Source organism: Podarcis liolepis (assembly GCF_965112155.1).
Source record: "Podarcis liolepis genome assembly, chromosome: 9".
Taxonomy (NCBI): domain Eukaryota; kingdom Metazoa; phylum Chordata; class Lepidosauria; order Squamata; family Lacertidae; genus Podarcis; species Podarcis liolepis.
In genome coordinates, this window is record NC_139564.1 from 35,620,949 (window position 1) to 35,635,662 (window position 14,714).

Consider the following 14,714-nt stretch of genomic DNA (forward strand, 5'->3'; position numbering starts at 1 on the left):
TGATATACCGCTTTTCAGACAAACATCAAAAAAACACACAACAGTTTGCATAAGATTTTTGTGAGTATAACTATCATTTTTAATAATAATAATACATTAAAATGAAAAAATGCAAATTCTTTGGAAGAATATGTTCTCACTTCCCTCAGGGCAAGAAGCCTCTGTGGTTACAATTGAGGGAGGCAGGGGCTACAATGGGGGCTGGATGTTGATAATTCCTCAAGCTTCTGTCTTCTCTACTCCCCCCAGGACAAGATGGTCCTGTGGCGGCAGCTGGGGGAGGGAGGGATCACCATGGGAGCTGGATGCTGCCAACATTGACAGGTACTGGGGAGAGGGGAGCATCAGAGTGTGCTCAATGATGCTGACAGAAGCACCCCTGCCAGTCCACACTCCACCACAGGTAGGGAGGCTGCACTGATTCCCCAGCAAGAGCGGTGAGGGTGTCCTTCTGTGAGTCTCCGCTGGAAACGGATGCACCTGGGTGCCCTCAGGTTTACTTGGAAATCAGTTGGCTGCTGCCATTGGGCCCAAGACTAGGGCTGCTGGTGGGGCAGGGTGCTGTCCCCATGCTTCCAGAGACCGAGCAGAGCTTAGAGGCCAAGCAGGTCTCTGGGGCCTCCTCTAAGCTGCAGCTGCCAACTCTGCTCCACCCTGGGGTGAATTATTTAGCTTATCTTTGCAGTTGTGGCACTTGTTGACTGAACCATGCCTTGTAGTTTCAAGATACTGGGAGCTGCTTTGGGAACAAAGCTTTTAAACCAAGATATTAACTTTGAAATAAATAAAACAACCCTCTTTTTAAAACGCTTAATAACGTGCTGTCTGAAATCCTCACACGCTGCCTTTCATACCTTACTCTCTCACTTGAATCCCCTAATGATGCCTTGAGATTGGAGAGCTTGGGATAATAGGAAGCCGGGGGAGAGACAACCTCCAGGACTCCAGAAAGTGCCTCTTTTGGGAAGCTAAGAAAAGAAGAAAAGAAAAACAGTATTCTCTTCCGGTGAACTTCTGTTCAGAGGTACAAACTGCATACAGGATCAAGGGCTCATTCGAGCTTGTTTATGCTTGTGGGAGGACATTTGTACATTTTATTAGCAAAAAACATTAATTTTTCCTGTGTATGTGTATTGCAGACTTGGGCAAAGTGATCTTCTGTTGCAATTGCTCTGTGGCTTGAGATATGCCACCGCTACATTCAGGGGTGGCCTGTCCTGTTTTGCCACCTGAGGTGAAATGGGCATTTGTGCCTCCTGCCCCCTGCCCCTCTCTGACTCTCGCCTCTCAACTTGGTGGGAGATGGGGCACTCTTCAAAGCGTTGCTGCTTGGCTTCTCCGCCTGGGACCAGGGAAGACAAACAGCAGGGTCATATGCCAGAAGGCCTCCTTCTTGCTGGTGGAAGCAATGGGGCAGGCAGAGTGCCGCCTCTTGCACTAGCACCGCCTGAGGCAGACGCTGCAAGGAAACAGAGGGAGCCAACCCATTCCGGCAAGTCTGGAGGCAAGACCTCCCTCCCCAACCCACAGCACAGCACAGTACCCTTAGCATGAGAGCCCCATTAGCACAGGAAGCCAACATATAGTTCGCCAAACTCTAGGCAGCCCTGGAGGAAGGGTTGTGACACCTCAAATACACATCTGCACATGAACGCTTCAGCCTCAGGAACCAACCAGTCTCTCCTTGGAAACCTATGGGACCAACTTCTAAAAGCCACATTTTCCATACCTTTGGCATCACAAAGGCACTCTTTACATTTTATTACATAAAAGTAGGATATTATTTTAAAAGCAGACAAAAAACAACAACAACCTAGAACAGGGTAGAAGAATTGCTACTCCAAATGTCTAGATACTAGTAAAGATTTCTGATTACTTCTGATTACTTCATAGTATTATATGAATTCAGTATTATATACACACAAGGGTGCTTTGGGCTGGCATAGTTAAATTATGTGGAAAGTAGTCTCAAATTCACTTATTTAAAGATTATAAATGCAAAGTAGTGTCATAGAGAAAGAGAGAACTAAAGGATTTAGCTAAACTTTGCAATACTATTATTTTTCTGTCTTCCTTAGTGCTGTAAATGTTAATATCTAGTTTCGTATATGCTACAGTAATCCATGTTACTGATAAGTAAACATTTATTGATGCGGTATTTTTAATGGCATAATATTACTTATTTTTAGTAGCCATAAACAGACATATTATAAAAATCTTACCGGCTTCTGATGCTTTCTGCAATGCTGTTAACATATTTTAAATCCACCTAAAAATTAAAAAAAATAAATCAACATTTCTGCTATTTTCTGAAAACAGAAGTTGTGCTAATCATACAGGAAACCATATGTGCATTCGTTTTATTCTATTTTACGGTCACCATCGCTTAACAATGGATACAGCAGAATTTATTTTATTATATGACTATTAAAAATTAAATAGAAAAAAGTTGCTGCACACTTGTTTATATTATATAGAAGGATTAAGATGTATGTAGTTTTCCTCATAATTATATGCAGAAGTATTGCTTTTAGAAAAATCTATCACTCTTACCTTGCAGCAATGAACTATACCCTCCTTATTTGTTCTTAATAATGGAAATGCAGCTGGGTTAATCACAAACTCTCACACACCCCAAACCTTTGGTGAGAAAATTCACCCAAGCAGTTTCCTTGCCTCAGGACATCCATTACAGAGAACTTCCAGCAGTTTATTCCAAGTGTTTCCAAACTGTTGCATTTATATGTGAAATTGTAGCAACCAAGTTACAGCACATTCCCACAACATAACTAGACAGGGGGTTTTTTGATGGCATTGCTCTAGAAGTTCTAAAGCTTGCTATGAACACATTCTATATCTCTGGTACATTTATAGATTAATACATGGTTAGGCAAACTAAGGCCTGGGGGCTGGATCCGGCCCAATCGCCTTCTAAATCCGGCCCGCAGATGGTCCAGTAATCAGCGTGTTTATACATGAATAGAATGTGTGCTTTTATTTAAAATGAATCTCTGGGTTATTTCTGGGGCATAGGAATTCGTTCATTTCTCCCCCAAAATATAGTCTGGCCCCCCACAAGGTCTGAGGGACAGTGGACTGGCCCCCTGCTGAAAAAGTTTGTTGACCCCTGTTAATGCCATCAGGAATACCCATAAAATATTCAAATATTAAAGTCATGATAATGCACAATTGTGCGAAATATTGAACTCTAGTATGCAGTATTTGATCATTTAGAGCAATCACACAATATGTCCACAGTAAAAAGGTAAAGGTAAAGGACCCCTGGATGGTTAAGTCCAGTCAAAGGCAACTATGGGGTAGCGGCACTCATCTCGCTTTCAGGCCGAGGGACCCGGCGTTTGTCCACAGATAGCTTTCTGGGTCATGTGGCCAGCATGACTAAACTGCTTCTGGCTCATGGAAGACTGTGATGTGTGCCAGAGCGCACGGAAATGCCATTTACCTTCCCACCACAGCGGTACCTATTTATCTGCTTGCACTGGCGTGCTTTCGAACTGCTAGGTTGGCAGGAGCTGGGACAGAGCAACGGGAGCTCACCCCATCGCGGGGATTCGAACTGCCAACCTTCCGAACAGCAAGCCCACAGTATCTTGTGCTGTATATGCAGTTAAGACTACTTATGTAGTTTTGGAAAGATTACCACCATAGGTTTGCAACATTAATATATGTGAGAACGTGTCCTTTGTTTGCAGGTGCTGCCTAAGAAAACCATCATTTCGGCAGACTCGGCCTGGGCTTTATTATACACTGATTAAAGACTATCAGCATAATGTTGTTCCAGAAACCACAAGGTTTCTTCCCTCTTCAAGCTCCTACCTATTGCATTGTCCATTTAAAGCCATTGAGCTTTTGCTACTTTAGAACTCTGCATTCTAAACCAGAACTGAAGGTTTAGCAAGCCAGAACTCTAGCACTGAAACCTGCATTATTTGAGTGCTTTTTGTTTTTTGCTATTTTAAAAAAGGGATATCCGCAGGCCAATTATTGCATAGTAGCTCACAGTAGATGACCCTCAGTATGAAACATGGCAGGAAGCAGCAATGCAATGGGAAATACGAGACGGGAGATAAATCGATTCTAAAAGAACTAAATGTAAGGATGAGAACCTGTGGCCCTCCATGGTTTGTGGCCTCCAGCTCTCAGGCACTATGACCAATGGACAAGGATGAGGAGGACTGTGGTCTGTAATATCTGGAGAACCACAGATTCTACATCTTTGGTCTACCACAAATGACTTCTGATGTGACCTATCTAAACAACAGGTTTAGATGGTAAATGTGGAGCAGGCAGGATTTGCACTCCAGAAAGCAGCACCCAAACCACACAGCTCCTTGAATACAGGCTCATGATGGGTCATTTAATATTGCCTAGACCATGACACATGCCTTTACCCATGCAGCATATCCAGAAATCCCTCCCAATGTGGAGCCTCATCTCAGTGCAACAGTCCAGGTTCAGCAGACCCAAGTGTTGAAGTTTTTTAATGTTACATAAAATGGCGTATAATTGTAATGCTGTTGCATTTTAAGTTGCTGTGAAAAGCGTGTGAACACTTTGTGAAGGCTTGCATTGTTTCCATTGCAAAGATAGGGTGGACCAGGTTTTATGACTAAGTCATGGGTCTCTGGACAGAATTTTTGAATGTTTACTTATGTTAATGAACAGGGGCGCCGAGTACAGGGGGTGCAAGGGGCTTCAACGTCCCTCAATAGTTTGAAGCAGGGGCCCCAGTCCCCCTCAGTATTGAGGGGGCTGACATCCCTCACCACTAGGTGCCCTCTGCATGCCCCAGCCCCTGCCCCTCACTCATCCCAGCCCCCTCCCAGCTCCTCGGTTCCCAGGCAGGGGCAGGGGCACACAGAGGGCACCTAGCAGCAGTGGCAGATGTCAACCCCCTCAATACCTGGGGGGCTGGGGCCCTTCTTCAAAGTATTAAGGGGGCTGAAGCCCCTTGCACCCCCTATATCCAGCACCCCTGTTCTGAGAGAGTACAAGCGTCATAGGCACTTCCAACTAAATTTATCCTTGGTTCTTTATTGTTTTCCACTGCGAAGTGCTCCTTTGCATCAACTTGCTCATCAACAGAATTTCATTCAGGGCTAGTGCAAGGCATTTTCCCACCTGAGCCAAGGTGGATGAGCTGTCACTGCTTCCCCATGCACTGATCTCCTATTGCTGCTTCTTTACTTATTTGCTGTCACAATAGCAGCAAGGGTGGTCCTTTGGCCTTCTGTGTAGTAAACTGTGAAACTTTAAACAAGTGTGTGTTCACAACAGCTTTATTAGGAGCACCTATGTGGCTTCTAGCTTCCTAAGGAACAGGTGCTGAGCCAGAGGTTATGACTGGTTGTTGTTGTTGGTGGTGGTGGTGGTGGCAGGGCAGCAGCAGTTACCAGCCAAACATTGGTGGGTGGGTAGCGACCAGATGTCTCAGAAGGCAGGCCAAAGGACCCTGGTCTACCACCATGCCACCTGAGACAAGGGACTCACGTTGACTAATGGGTGGATTCACCCTGATTGCTTCTAACACGCCCACAGATCTCCACATGAAGAAGTGTTGCAGCCCCATGACTGGCTCCTGAATTAATCAAAGCAGTGGCTTTGTTTCCTCATTGGGTCAAGACCTAGCTGTTTTCTCTGGTCTTTATGGGTAATGCTCAATATAGTGATCTGCTTCCTGACTTTAGTTTGCCATTGCTTAGAATGATAGAATCTTGACATGCGGTCTCCCATCCAATTTGAAACCATACCAGTCCCTGCTTAGCTTTCCAAATGTGCTAGCAGTTTTATTGCTGCTATTCATTGTAGTTCAATATATATCTGACAAATCACCATTTTAGATTGAATGTATCCACCCCTTGAGATCAGCTGGCAGAGTTCAAGTTGAAAATAAATAAATAACATTCTCTAATGTAGCAAAGGGGTAGAAGGGATTCTGGACCGTGGATCCCAACATACGTGGGCCAGGACTGATGAGAGTTGGTGCTCCACGACATCTGCAGGGCCACAGATTCCCCACCTCTGTATTATAGACAAACACAGACTGCTGCATTTTCTTTCCGTAAACACAAATCATTTCAAGCTAACTTACCTCTGCTACAAAGATAATTATCATACAATGCTTCTTCTGATCTTCAGACATTCCACTTAAAAGGGATTGCAGTGTGTCCATCAAATAGCTTTCCTTTTCTCTTCGCACTGTTGGAACACCTATTACCATGGCCACTAATGTCAAAAAAAGGGGACTTAGTTGTACAATTTTTTAAATCAGTACAACAAAAAATCATTTTCATTTTCATAATGACACAACTACATATATTACTAACGTGATTCTATTAGCGTCCTTAGGTGCAGAAATCAGCAGTGAGTTTAAACCAGTAAGAATAGAAATGCATATTCTACGTTGGCCATAATCCAACACTAAGTTAGATTTTATAACTGTGTGTTACAGTGTGGTTTTAAGTTTTGAATCCAGGTCCTCCTTATTTTGGGAATGTTTTGCATTCTCCACTAGCTGTCCATTTTATTAAGCTAGTTCCCTTAATTTTTGACTTCCCTTTAATATGGACAAATTAACCCCCTTGATAAGGAGGATCTATATTTTATTGCTATATTTTATTGCTATCATATTTTATAGATAGCAGCGGTAACTCATATGCTGGCGGCGGAAGCGTCACAGCAAGAACATAAGGCCAGCCTGCTATAGCAGGCCAATGACCCACCTAGTCCAGCTTCCAGTTCTCACAGTGACCACCCAAATACCTGTGGGAAACCCACATTGCAGAAACTGAGCACAAGAGCACTGTGCCCTCCTGTGGTTCCCTGCAAGTGGTATTTAGAAGCATACAGCCTCTGACTAATGTTAGGAACATAGGAAGCTGCCTTATGCTGAGTCAGACCATTCACCCATCTAGCTCAGTATTTCTATACTGAGCGGCAGTGGCACTGCAGGGTTTCAGGCAGAAATCTCTCCCAGTCCTACCTGGAGATGCTAGAAATTGAACCTGGGTTCTTCTGCATGCAAGACAGATGTTCTACCACTGGGATACGGCCCTTCACCTACTACTCCACTAACATCTGGGCAGAATTCTAAAGCAGCTTTGTTCAGAGCTGTCAAATACAAGCCTTTTACAAAGAATAGCACAGAGAAGACTCCCTGGAAAAGACCCTGATGTTGGGAAATATGGAGGACACAAGGAGAAGGGGACGACAGTGGACGAGATGGTTGGACAGTGTTCTCGAAGCTACCAGCATGAGTTTGACCAAACTGCCAGAGGCAGTGGAAGACAGGAGGGCCTGGTGTGCTCTGGTCCATGGGGTCACGAAGAGGAGGACACGGCTAAACAACAACAACAACAACAACAAGCACAGAGCAGTAGAGCTACTGTGAGGGCAAAATGAGATAACAATGCACAAAAGGTGCATGTGAGAGAGACTTGAAGCCTGAGAAGATAGACCAAAAGAGGGACCTATCTTCTGTATACTAAACAGAAGCAGCAAGAGAAAAATGCAATAGTCAAAAAGTTGCCTATTGTGCTTTCCTCCTTCTGCCAAGGTTTTACAAAGCTCTTCATCTTGGAAATTCCGCAACTACCCCCTAGACCAGTGTTTCCCAACCGGTGTTCCGCGGCACAGTAGTGTGCCGCGAGATGTTGCCTGGTGTGCCGCGGCGGCGGCGGTGGCAGCTGCTACTGCAAAGCAGGGAGAGAAGGAGGCGGCGGCGGCGGCGGGGAGCCGGGCAGGGAAGTTGCTGCTGGGGATGAAGAGGCGGCGGCAGCGGGAGGCGGACTTCTCTCCCTCTCTGGTGCTGCTGCTGTGAGGCGCTTGCCAGCCCACCGGCCCCTCCTGAGCGGGATATGGGTGGGCGGACGGGGTGGGTGGGGGAGAGGCGTCGGGCCCGCCTCGAGCCCTGACAGGAGCAGCCGCTGCGCCCGCCGGCGCCCTTGACGCGGCGCCCCTCATGCCGCCTCGAGAGGCGTTGGGGGGCAGCGAGACTCTGCCGGGCCCCGCCCCTCACTCTGCGCTCGGCTTCAGGGCTGTCTTGCGAGGGGGCGGCGGGAAAAGGCTCTGAGGAGAACCTCGCTCGCTGTCCCGCGTCGCTTTTCCTCACGTCGTTTTCCCTTGAGGGGACGGGGAGGTGAAGGGAGCCCGCCTTCCTCCTCGCACGTGGCGAGTCGTCGGTGGAGGTAGAGAAACCACGCACATTATATATTCATAATAATAATAATAATAATAATGGTTTGAAATTTAAGACTCCCCCCCCCAAGGAAAAGGCACTTTCTTGCCCTGCCCGTGGACCAGGAGGTCGCGGCGGGCAAGGCCTTCAGCAGCGGGGCCCTTATTTGCACTGCCAGCCTGACCTTCACCCTCTTACATATAGAGAGGAAAGGAGACACGGAGGTGCAAAGGCTTGCGGGGCAGAAGTAAGCCCCGCTGAGTTCATCAGGGGTGCCAATGTGAATACAGTATGATATTGGGGGGGGAGGCAAGTAAACCCCGCCCTGCATAGTTGATCACATTGGCAATGCCCATCAACTGGGGGACTGGCCCCCTCAAATGTTTTATTGGGGGACCTGAAGCAGTGGCGTAGCGTGGGGGTGCAGGGGGCCCGGGTGCAACATCTTGGGGGGGGTGCTCGCACTCGAGTGCTAAAATCCACGGGTTAGGGGGCACAAATTATTTGCCTTGCCCCGGGTGCTGACAACCCATGCTACGCCACTGGTCATCGGCTCCGGTTGTTGCCTTTCTCCACCGAGGTCGGTGGACCTTGCGCCCGGTGGACATGAGCCAACAGTGTGACGCGGCAGCTAAAAAAGCCAATGCAATTCTGGGCTGCATCAATAGGAGTATAGCATCTAGATCAAGGGAAGTAATAGTGCCACTGTATTCTGCTCTGGTCAGACCTCACCTGGAGTACTGTGTCCAGTTCTGGGCACCACAATTCAAGAAGGACACTGACAAACTGGAACATGTCCAGAGGAGGGCAACCAAAATTATCAAAGGCCTGGAAACGATGCCTTATGAGGAACGGCTAAGGGAGCTGGGCATGTTTAGCCTGGAGAAGAGGAGGTTAAGGGGTGATATGATAGCCATGTTCAAATATATAAAAGGATGTCACATAGAGGAGGGAGAAAGGTTGTTTTCTGCTGCTCCAGGGAAGCGGACACGGAGCAATGGATCCAAACTACAAGAAAGAAGATTCCACCTAAACATTAGGAAGAACTTCCTGACAGTAAGAGCTGTTCGACAGTGGAATTTGCTGCCAAGGAGTGTGGTGGAGTCTCCTTTTTTGGAGGTCTTTAAGCAGAGGCTTGACAACCATATGTCAGGAGTGCTCTGATGGTGTTTCCTGCTTGGCAGGGGGTTGGACTCGATGGCCCTTGTGGTCTCTTCCAACTCTATGATTCTATGACCCCGAGCCTAGGCTTCCTTCCCGCACCCCGCTTTCCGAAGACCGCACACCAGTTGGGCCAGTACATATTCCCCTCCCGTGACTGGAGCGGAATAGCCCTTTCTCTTCTTCCCCAACCCTTGTCATTGGAGGAGTCCCTCAGTCCCTCGCTTTGCTGCCTCCTCCCCCCCCCCAAAGCTTGGAGGTTCCCCGGGAAGGGGGAGGGGAAAAAATTGAAAGTTACACTTTCGTGTGTCCCTCCCGGCGTGACGCTGCGCGCTGACGTCACGGGGCTGTAATGGTGGTGTGCCTCGAGATTTTTTTCATCAAACAAGTGTGCCTTTGCCCAAAAAAGGTTGGGAAACACTGCCCTAGACAAACCTTGGATAACTTTTTAAAAGTGGCACTTTTACGTTGTCTCTCTTCTCATTCTCTTTCCACCCCAGTATCCAAGCAGTGTGATGGTCTAGGGGTCCAGGCACTTACCCAGGGTTCCTGTTTCCTTTAGAAATGAGGCCCAGCAGAGAATGTGGAGTTCTTTATGATATGTGGTTTATTTACACGTATATACAACTATGATGGAGGGGTTCAAAGCATTACACTCCAAGAAGGTCCCATCTCTCCAGGGGCAGATTGTTGGTCTTTCAAATTTCAGCAGCACCCTGTGCAAGGCCAACATTTGGTGTGTCTCCCCCTCCCCCCATCGCCTTCCGTTCTGCTCAAGTCACTACTTCATAGTTGTGATGCTCTGTGGCGCCCCCTAGGCACAGCTCCCAGAGCAACAGAACCAATCATGCTGCCCTAAATCTACCTCTGGTCTCTCCTACTACTGCAGCCTCTGATTCAATACAGGCAGCCTGCATTGTGCTCTGCCCCCGCTCTCCAGCTTCCTGTGAGAGACTGCAACCTCTTTTTCCTAATTCACATCACCACCACTCAAATCCTAAATTTAACGCTGCTTTTTCTTTGCTCACCATCACTCTGTGGAAGGAGGGGCTCCACACCTTTGCTGTCCGGCACAGCCTATGTCTTCTTTATGGCTTTCTTAATGGTGCTTCCTTTTCCCTTTCCCTTTGTCCTTTTTTCCTGAGCCCAGAAAACTGGTTTGGCCTGTATTTATTGACACTGGTAAAATCAACATCTGGCAGCCCATCTTAATTCTCCAATTAAACTCCAACACCCAGTAGACTTGGGAATTTAAGGGAGGATCTGGCACCCAGGAATTTAGGAGAAATGAGGTGCCCGCAAACTCATAACAAATACGATTCTAGGAATATATTGCAAAAGCTGTATACACCCTGACTTCCGTGGTGAAAGGGCATGATATAAATGTAATTATAACCACTGGTCTGGATCCAGCCTCATCCTTTCATGAACAGAAGCATTTCTTCTGTTTGCAGATGGTCCAGTGGAGGCTCCTGCTAAATCAGCCTTTCTCAACCTGTGGGTCCCCAGATGTTGTTGAACTACAACTCCCATCACCCCTAGCTAGCAAGGCCAGAGCTCAGGGATGATGGGAGTTGTAGTCCAACATCTGGGGACCCACAGGTTGAGAATTGCTGTGTTAGAGGAAGGGGGAAAGGTGATACCCCTGTCTCCCTGCACACCCAGCACCACCTCTTATGAAGTTCAGGAGCAGCTACAGGAGGAAGGAGGATTTGGCAAAAATTGTGCACACCCCTTATTCCACTTGGTGTATCATGTGTGCAGAGTTTTCTGCTCACTAGAAATCTGGATACAACCCACTATTTCCCACTAATGCTAGTCACTATGCAACAGCACAGCAAAGCAAGCTATGTGGTAGGCACACAGTTGGCTATGTGGCAGATCTAACACTACAATTAAAGCTCTGCAAGTTTGCATTAGCAAGGCAAAAAGTGTGTGTGTGTGTGTGTGTGTGTGTGTGTGTGTGTAGTTTTGCTGAGGGTTGCAGCCCAGCAGATCACTACAGTTTCATCCCCCCACCATTGAAAGCAGTAGTGGAGGAATTTGCTCTGGTGGGGCAGAGCCCCATTTGCCCATATGGACCAGCCACCACTGGCAGAGGGAGGCAGGTAGGCACACCCACCATATCCTAACTCTTTCCAGAAGGCAGTTCTAATCTGGAGTTTAGGGTTGCTCTCTAAATACAAAAAAACAAAAACAAAAACAAACAAACAAACAAACAAACATATTCTCACCCCCAGTCCTTCCTTGTCCAATTACAACATTTGGATAAATACCATCTTCATGCTCCTGGAGATGAGGTAGATAGTAATGGATATTTGAAAGATGTATAGGGAGCTTGTTGGCGAGACTCAACACGTTCAACTTCGTAGAGTCTTAAAGAGAAAGGAAAAAAGAGCTTTGGAACTCAACATCGAAACACTTAAATAACTGCCTAAAATGCCAGCATGCTCAAGAGTACTGAGATAACATCATGGCTGATAGCATACCAATAGGTCCAAACTGCACGCTTTAAAAGCATGTAGCTTTATCATGTAGCATTATGGCATAAGGCCACTATTGTGAAGCAGGCCTCTCTCAACCAGCCCCTCCAATGTTAAGCTTAAGAATCTCATGCACCTTCTGCTCACATCTCATGCATTGGCTATCGACTGGAGCTTACAATTGGGTCTCCCAGTCTACCCTGCTTAGGAGAAGTCCTTTACAATTTATCTCTTTGCTGTTCTCTACATATACATATTACTCATGCAGTGGTACCTCAGGTTACAGACACTTCAGGTTACAGATGCTTCAGGTTACAGACTCCACTAACCCAGAAATAGTACCTCGGGTTAAGAACTTTGCTTCAGGATGAGAACAGAAATCGTGCTCCGGTGGCACGGCAGCAGCGGGAGACCCCATTAGCTAGTGGTGCTTCAGGTTAAGAACAGTTTCAGGCTAAGAATGGACCTCCGGAATGAATTAAGTTCTTAACCCGAGGTACCACTGTACTGTGAAACAACTCATTTTGCAGTATGATAAAGATTTTACCAGGGACACAGAGTAAATATCATTGAACTCTGTGAGGTTTACTTCTGAGTGTACAGGCATAGGATTGCTTTGTAAATTATTTATGAGTTAGATATGCCATTTATTTTTAAAGTCAGACCATGGGCGTAGTCAGGGGGGCAGGGGGCAGCTGCCCTCTTCTAAATCAAGCAAATCAATAAAAATACTTAACTGAGGTTCTGCCCCTCCCAACATGAAGCCTGCCCCCTAACATAAATCCTGGCTACATCCATGAGTCAGTGAGTGTTGCCTTTCACCCCGTCATTGCAAAACAGTGCACAAAACCAATATACAGTGCCTCTCCCTAGGTTCTTCTTGAGATAAAATCTGGTGTCAAACCTTGGCTAAAGGGGAAGCACATTAAGGGAGCTTTGCACAATGTAAGTTATAGGTGGCAAGAAGGTTCCATGCTCCTGAGTCCTCATTTCTGATTTTGCAGCTTAATTCAGACTTCTCTGTCCCAAAATCATTTTTATCTCATTTTGGAAATTCTCTGTGAGAGAGTCAGTGTGGTATAGTAGCTGAACGGTTGAACAAGGGAGACCAAGGTTAAAATCCGCACTCAGCCATGAAACTCACTGAGTGACTTTAGGGCAGTCACTGCCTCTCCTCAACTTAACCTATGTAACAATAACCAATGCAATCAAAAACAAACAAACAAACAGATAGTACTGCCTATTAAAGTTAGAAAAGGACTCACGGGCAAGAAATCTAATAAAATTCACTTATTCAGTTCTGGTGGTGAATTGCCGGTTAAAACACCGGCCAGAATTGACCAACGGTATGCGTTGACCTAAGGCTAATATTTATTGCATGTGGGTTCATTGTGACAGCCCAGCTACTGGAGGTTGTGCCATTTTAAAGATAGAAAGCCTGGAACCAGGCCTGTGCAGAGCTTCTCTGAGGCCTGGCGTGGGAGTCTTGTTAGAATGAGGTTATAAACTCAAACAAAAAAGCAGCCAGTCCCTGGCAGAGACCCCCCAGCCAGCTTAGCCCTCCAAGTCCTGGGGCAAGTGTACCTGGCTGCTCCCGCCTCTGCATGGGTCTGCCTGGAACACTTGATATTTTTTAAGATATGGGTTAGGTCAGAAGAGGACTAATAGAGTCAGAAGTACTGCCAGAAACTCCCCTAATATAGCTGATGGCAAAGTTAATAGGTACATCCCTTAGGGAGGGAGCTGGATCTTCCTTAGACTTCTGAATGGGGCAATAGTAGAGCTTCCACAACCTCAACTAAGGGTGATGTATAATTTGGTTCTGTCTGTGTGGTTGAAATGGGAAAGTGAGACAGATTGGTGAGATACAGAGAAACACTGAGAGCTGATCTGATCTGGGGCAGTGGGTCTGGCTGTCTTCTGGAGACTTCACTTATTCTCAGCCTGTATATTTGTAAATAAACTCCTAGTTTTAAAACGCCGTAAGTCTTTAGAAACTTCTTTCCAAAGTAAACTGGTAGGCGCTGCACTCTAGAATGTCTCGTGGCTCTGAAAAATTCAGGCAAGCATTACAGTATATACAACCTTTGTATAAACCCTTGTATAAAATTTTGTGAACGCAACAAATATTTTTTCAGACTTTGAGGGGGAAAAGACACTTTGCTGGGTGGGGTGGGGGTAGATCACCGCGTTCTATTTCCCAGTCATACCCAAATAATTTATAAGAGGCTATCATTTAATTGAAAATTAGAGAGCTGGTTTTGACCTATAAAGCTTTAAGCAGCTCAAGACTGCAGTACCTCAAAGACCACTTCTCTCCATAAGAACCTACCCTGACCCTGAGATCACCCTCTGAGGCCCTTCTTTGTGTGCCTCCTCCACAAGAGGTCCAGAGTGTGGCAACATGAGAACGGGGCCTTCTCTGCAGTGGCTCCCTGTTTGTGGAATGCTCTCTCCCGAGAGGTTCAGCTGGCGCCTTCATTACGCACGTTTGGACACCAGGCGAAAATGTTCTTCCTCAACCAGGTTAACATCCAACACCCTTTTAAATGTGCTATGGGAGGGGGTGAGGTGGGATTATTAGTTTGTTTTTATTATATATTTTGTGTTCTTTTAATCTTGTATTTTTATGTTATGAACCACCCTGAGTTCTATGGATGAAGGGTGGCATACAAATTTAATACTCGTAGTTTCTTATAAAATACTGCATTTCGATGTGTCTCCTCCACAAACCAGCTTTGATCAGAAATGAGAAAAGGAATTATTGAGCTGTGTTTTCAGCTGGTGTGTACACAGCCTTATTCCCTGCTTTCTTGGATTTCCCTTATGCCTTCTGTTCCCCACCTGTGTGTCTTTCTGACTTCCCACTACCC

General features: G+C 46.3%; 1 protein-coding gene across 2 annotated transcripts in view; it reads right to left on the reverse strand.

The window, feature by feature from the left end:
• MGAT4D (MGAT4 family member D) overlaps positions 1-14,714 on the reverse strand; it is a 47,841-nt gene that overhangs the window by 15,389 nt on the left and 17,738 nt on the right. For both annotated transcript variants that reach the window (XM_083520053.1, XM_083520054.1), the window contains 4 exons: positions 11,593-11,733; positions 6,113-6,246; positions 2,223-2,269; positions 855-968 (listed from right to left, as the gene is read on the reverse strand). In XM_083520053.1, coding sequence (XP_083376179.1) covers positions 855-968; positions 2,223-2,269; positions 6,113-6,246; positions 11,593-11,733 — 436 coding nt within the window. The remainder of the gene's footprint in view (positions 1-854; positions 969-2,222; positions 2,270-6,112; positions 6,247-11,592; positions 11,734-14,714) is intronic.